This window comes from Mastomys coucha, unplaced genomic scaffold, assembly GCF_008632895.1.
Source record: "Mastomys coucha isolate ucsf_1 unplaced genomic scaffold, UCSF_Mcou_1 pScaffold23, whole genome shotgun sequence".
NCBI classification, from domain to species: domain Eukaryota; kingdom Metazoa; phylum Chordata; class Mammalia; order Rodentia; family Muridae; genus Mastomys; species Mastomys coucha.
This window is the reverse complement of record NW_022196906.1, coordinates 99,683,852-99,689,932: the sequence shown is the minus strand read 5'-3', so window position 1 is coordinate 99,689,932 and position 6,081 is coordinate 99,683,852. Positions and strand designations below refer to the sequence as shown.

At 47.7% G+C, this 6,081-nt stretch overlaps 1 protein-coding gene across 1 annotated transcript in view; it reads left to right on the top strand.

Moving 5' to 3' along the window:
- The window catches only part of LOC116073354 (collagen alpha-4(VI) chain), a 122,577-nt gene extending 118,193 nt beyond the window's left edge, over positions 1-4,384 (top strand). Inside the window, exon 39 of the mRNA XM_031345192.1 lies at positions 4,018-4,384. Within this exon, the coding sequence (XP_031201052.1) occupies positions 4,018-4,073 (56 nt within the window). The 3' untranslated portion in view covers positions 4,074-4,384. The remainder of the gene's footprint in view (positions 1-4,017) is intronic.
- Positions 4,385-6,081: the final 1,697 nt, after the last annotated feature.

The following is a 6,081-nucleotide window of genomic DNA, read 5'->3' as shown; positions in this document are numbered from 1 at the left end:
GCTGCTATGAACATGGTGGAGCATGTGTCCTTATTACATGTTGGAGCATCTTCTGGGTATATGCCTGAATCTTTTCTTATTAGTTAAGCCTGTTCCCTGACAATTTTATACAGGTATCTCATGCATTCTGTTTGCTCGGTCCTCACCCTCTGTCATTTCTCTTCTATCACCTGTCCTCTCCATCCCACAAAGCCCCTCTTCACATTCTGTGACCCACCAGGTCTAACCACAGCCATCGGTGTGAATGATGGGTTTGGAGCTAGCCATTTGAACCTGGTGGGCTGAGCCACAGGTGTGCACCCGAAGACGATGCCTCTTCCAGCTGCTGAAAGTTCAGCATGGTGGGGCAGGACCTCCTGGGTCCCTTCTCCTTTCATGACCAACTTTTGACAGGGAGAGCCTTGCGCAGGTTCAGTTCAGGCAGCCACAGTTTCTGATTGTCATGGCTGCATTGAATCCAGAAGATGGCAAATCCCTTCTCTCTGTCTTCTAGCTCTTTCGGTCTCTCCACCCCTTCTTCGGTGACATTCCCTGAGCCATAGAGGAAGTGGTGTAAACATCTTATTTAGGATTGATGCCACTTATCACCTGGGAATCTGGGGACATTCTCCTCCGAGCATTCTGAGCAGTCTATGGGGGATTTAGACGGGATTCCCCAGTGCAGTCAACAATGACAACATCTGCTCTGAGGCGCCGCTGATCACAACACCAAGGCCAAAAAGATGGAGGACCACTGCCTGTCCATCTAATCCAGGCCTATCTATAAACCTGATGCCTGTAGATCCCCAGTCCCCCTCAGCCACTCTGCTGCTTTGCTGTGTCTGCTCTCTCTCCTCCTGCACTCCAAGGCTATCCTTAGCTCTCATCACAACCTTCAGCTCCTTCCTCCAATTTTTCTTGCCATAGTTGCTCCTTTTGCATTTTTCAAAAGGAATAACAGTGAACAGCAAACCTTCAACTTCTTTTCTCTTGCCCCACCCATTTCATGTTCTCCCATTGGAGAAAGGAGCTGGCTGGTCTGTCTTGTTCTGAATTGCCGAGAAATCAAATCTGCTCTTTCATACCCCATTGCCTCAAGTTTCTTGGGGACTCTGCCGTTGATGACTGTATCCTTCCTTTTCAGATCCCCTCTTCCCTTGGCTTTGTGGATAGCAGTCTGCATTGGAGTGGACAACCATTCTTGAGCCGGGCCTAGAACATCGGCTCCTCCCCACCTTTCTATTAATCTTACTCTGTTCTCTGATATATATTTTTTCTTGTCTTTTCCTTTGTACAGCTCCATTCTGCACCCCTGTGAGAATGCAGATTGGTCATGCCATTTCTTATTACATGTCCTTCCAGCATGAAGAACACAGGCCCTTAAAGTTGACCAATGCCCAGAGGCTCTGGGGCCTTGGTGGCTGCCGTGTTCCTGTATGTCATGTTTACCTGAGTAAAAAGAGTTGGCTCTTGGGTCCTGCTACTTGTTTCCAGCCTCTGTGGCCCAGCTCACTCTCACCTGCCTGTCTCTGTTACCGTGTCTGCTCTTCCATTACCATCAGGCTCAAGTATATCCCTCCTCAGGACCCTCTCTGTCTGTACCCTTATGAAATTCTCATGGCCTCCTTTGTATCCTTATATTGTGCCTGGATTCTGCCATGGAGCCCGCCGCACCCTGCTATTGCACCTGCTTGTGAAGAATTTTAGACAAGTGCTATCTCTTTTCACACAAGCCAGGATGATCCTGACACATTTTCAATTTTGGTGTTATCTCTCAAGCACTCAGAGGTTTTTTTTTTTTTCCCTTCCAAGTAGGGTTATATTATAAAACGTCTATACTGCGCGATAGAACAAGCCTTGACTTCAGTGAAATTGTAATTTCACTGTAGCTGCTTGTTACACCCACCAGCACTCTCCTTCCCACACACCCTGTTCCCCGACATCCCTGGATCCCACAGACTTGAGAAAAATCCTGGCATAGCGGCAGCATCTGCCAAGAAGGCAAACATCAATATTCCACGGGAAAACAATGCCTAATGCAAGATTAGGGGTTTTCGGTAATTGCTTGAGTAAAAGCTTATTGTTCTCTGATGTCACATCATACTAAGAAAGAAAGGTCAAGGCTATAAGGCACAGTGAGTGCCAGGCTTCAGGCAAGGGTTAGGCTGCTCAGCTGAAAGTGTGGGGGACTCACTCATAGCTCCGACGAATATGGAAGCACTGGCTGTCACATTGGATGTTTAAGTGGAGGTCTTTTAGAATTCAGTACAATTAAAGTTTCAGTTTCTTGGTGGCCCAGAGTCACTTCAGATGCTCAGCAGTCATGTAGGCAGGGGTGTTGATTTCCCATGATTGAGCCGTGTGTGTCACTGCAGAAAGTTCAGCTGCATGACACCATTCCAGCAGCTTCTTTTGGACCAGGAAAAGTGGGCCTTACTAAAGACAAGGGCCCAAGCTGATGTGACACGTCCTTGGTTTGCGGATTTCGAGTAGATTGGCTTTGGCAGAGGTGAGGAATACTGCTTGCTGCATCCTAAGTCTCTAGGTCAGGTCAAGACAGAACAGCTGGCCGTCTGCTTCTCAGTGTTTCTCTGTTGACTCCCACAAGGCTTTGGCCGTGTGTTCTTTTTTCCTGATACCCCATCCCCAGAAGAGAAGCACTCGGTGATCCATCCAAGTGTGCCTGCTCCAGGCTCAGCACTATCCTAGTAGCAATTCTTTTAGGATCAAGTGTGTTCCCATCCCCATGGGTGCTGTGCATCTCCTAGAAAGCCAGCAGGTGTTGATTGCACCACCGAGTGGCTGGTCCGCAGCTCCTGGCAGCAGGAGCATCGTGCACTGTGCCGCCTCCTCTCTGTGTGGTGTCTTTGCTATTTAGGGTCCTCCGAAGTCCCAGAGGGAACTACTGAGCGAATGCCAGCCAGCATTTTGTGCTTCAGGGTTGGCCCAGGAAAAGCATATTGCATATGATATAATGTGTCTCCAAAGACATGCGGAAGAAGGAGGTGACATACCTAGGAAACCTGCCCCTGACTGAAAGTCCGGACGATCCCAACTCTGGCCCTGCCGTGATCTGCTGATTCTTAAAGTCATTAAAAAGAATCTTTCAAGGCATACCATACTCCTCCTCCTCCTCCTCCTCCTCCTCCTCCTCCTCTTCCTCCTCCTCCTCCTACTCTCTTCTTCTTCTCCTTCTCCCTCTCCCTCTCCCCCTTCTCCTTCTCCCTCTCCCCCTTCTCTTTCTCCTTCTTTCTCCTTCTTCTTCTCCTCCTCCTCCTCCTCCTCCCCCTCCTCGTCCTCCTCCTCCTACTCTCTTCTTCTTCTCCTTCTCCCTCTCCCTCTCCCCCTTCTCCTTCTCCTTCTTTCTCCTTCTTCTTCTCCTCCTCCTCCTCCTCCTCCTCCTCCTCCTCCTCCCCCTCCTCGTCCTCCTCCTCCTCCTACTCTCTTCTTCTTCTCCTTCTCCCTCTCCCTCTCCCCCTTCTCCTCCTTCTTTCTCCTTCTTTCTCCTTCTTCTTCTCCTCCTCCTCCTCCTCCTCCTCCTCCTCCTTCTTCTTCTTCTTCTGTTGCTACCTTAAGTTTTTGAGTAAAAACTCAGGATGCTACAAATGATAAATAAGCTGGATTTGTGTCTGTTATCAGGAGGCTGGTCAAGTCTGGGATTGGGCAAAGGACTGAGATGTTTTGTAAAAGGAAAAGAAGCAAGTGAGGGATCTCAGTATCATAAAACTTCATTCATCCACTCATGTATATGTTGTATATAATGTATCTTCATTTCACATATATCTAAAATGACCATTACATCTATATGCACATTGTATATGCTGTAACATGTGACTTATTGCACCACCCTTGTGCTATTAGGCGTAAAAGTATTGTCTTTACAGTTGAGGAAGCTGAGGCTCAGAGAGGGTCATTATTTTACCCATGGTCACACAGCCAGTTGGTGCTAAGGCAGGGGATTTCAGTGTTTGAGACAATCAGACCCAGTTGATTGAGCTTGTGTCTGAGCCCAGCTCTCTCTTCTCTATTTGCTTGCAGGTCCTTGTCCCACGGATCCTGAGGAAGGCGAGTGCCCGAATTATGTCCTGAAGTAGTACTACAGTCAGGAAGAACGAGATTGCCAACTTCTCTGGTTTGGGGACTATGGGGCAGGGCCAACCAGTTTGAAACCAGAGAAGAATGTGAGACATGGTGTAGGCCATGCTGGATAACTGATGCCCTTCCTTGAACAACTGTCAAGGAACAGTGAGACTGGCATTACCCTGACTGAGACAGGCTACCCAGCTCATGACTGACAAAGCCCGCTCTGCAGCCCTGGATATTCTAACTCCCTCCACTGTTTCCCACCTGTGAAGGCTTAGGCTAGATCATTTGTAACTGAAAAGGATTAAATTCTATTTTCCTCTCATTTTAAAATTAGCTCTTGGAGAACTTTGTTGTACAAAGTGTTTTGGTCATATTCACCCAAACTCCAGCTCCTTCAAGATTCCAATCCAACTTTGTGCTATCTTTAAAAAACACTTCAAGTCCAGTTCGTGCTGCCCATATGTGCAGCTTTCCAGCGAAGCATGGCTACGTGCCAGGGGCTACACTGTAACGAAAACTGACTGCTTCTCACAGAACTCCCCAGTTGGGGCGCAACTGGGTGCCTACCTTCCCTCTCCATGCTGGGATGCTATTTGGCTTGATCTTGCATATTTTTTTAAGATTCCAATGTTTATTCTCAAATATTTGAGTTTTTTTTTTAAAGAAATTAAATGTGTTGTGATTTAACACGCACAGGCACATATGCAGAGACACAGACTGATGGACAAATATACACATGCACACACAGACACACCCACACACCTGAGGAGAAGTTGGAATAATCTATATAGACAGACAGACACGCAGTCAGACACACGTACAGCCCGACAGATGGTCTGACACATACAGATATACAAAAGACACAGAGACACAGATGGACAGACAGACACACACACACACACACACACACACACACACACACACAGAGCTTTTCCCCCTGGCCTCTGAACTCATCCTGAGCTTCTACCAAGCATTGGGGAAGACCCCTCCTCTGGGAAATTGAGGGAGTCTGGCTTGGGTTCTCTGTGACATCATGCATTATTCATCATGGGTTTCCCTAAGGGAACATCACAGATTGGGTACCCTAAGGAACAGAAGTGTATTTCTCAAAGCTCTGCCTAGAAACCCAAGTTCAGTGCGCCAGCCTGCTCGGTTTCCTTGGTGAGGGGTTTCTTCTGGCTGGCAGATGGACACTTTCTTGTGTCCTCTTGTGACCTCATTGGGCCTCCCCTTCCACATGCTCAGGGAAGGTGGGACGGAATGAGGTGGCAAAGAGACCCTCTGGCATCTTCTAAGCACCAGTCATCTATTATTAGGGCCCCGCCCTTCTGCATGTCTAATTAAAAGGCTCTATATGCAAATGAAGTCAGATCTGATATTAACATTTCCATATGAATTTGGGGAGATCAAACCTACCAGACCACAAACAGCTGATGGTTTCACGACTCCCATCCACCCACCCCAGGACTCAATGGACTTTGTCCTCTGGCAAGTTCCCAACACAGAAACTTTTGTTTTAAATTTAAGCACTTTAAAGATGTATTTTATGTGTGTTGCCTGCGTATATGCTTGTGCATCGTGTGCATGCCTGGTACCCGTGGAGGTTAGAAGAGGGTATTAGATGCCCTGGAACTGGACTTGCAGACTGTTGTGAGCTGACATCTGGGTTTGGGGCTTCAAACCTGGGGCTTCTACAAGAGCAGCAAGTGCTTTCAGTTTCCACATTATCTCTCCAGCCCCAGAAACTGGGGTTTTTAGATTCATTTTTGTTCCCCCAGAGCCTGGTGAAACTGGTGAGATTTAGGAGGAAGTGGGAATCAGTTTGAAAACCCTTAAATTCTGCTTATATTAACCCTTAATATTTTCCATGTGTGTGGGTGTTTTGCCTGCTTGTATGTCTGTGCACCATGTGTGGCCGGTGCCTGCAGAGGCCAGAAGAGGGCCTCAGGTTCCCTGTGACTGGAGTTACAGGTGGTTGGGAAGAGTCCTCTGGAAGAGCAGCCAGTGCTCTTAACT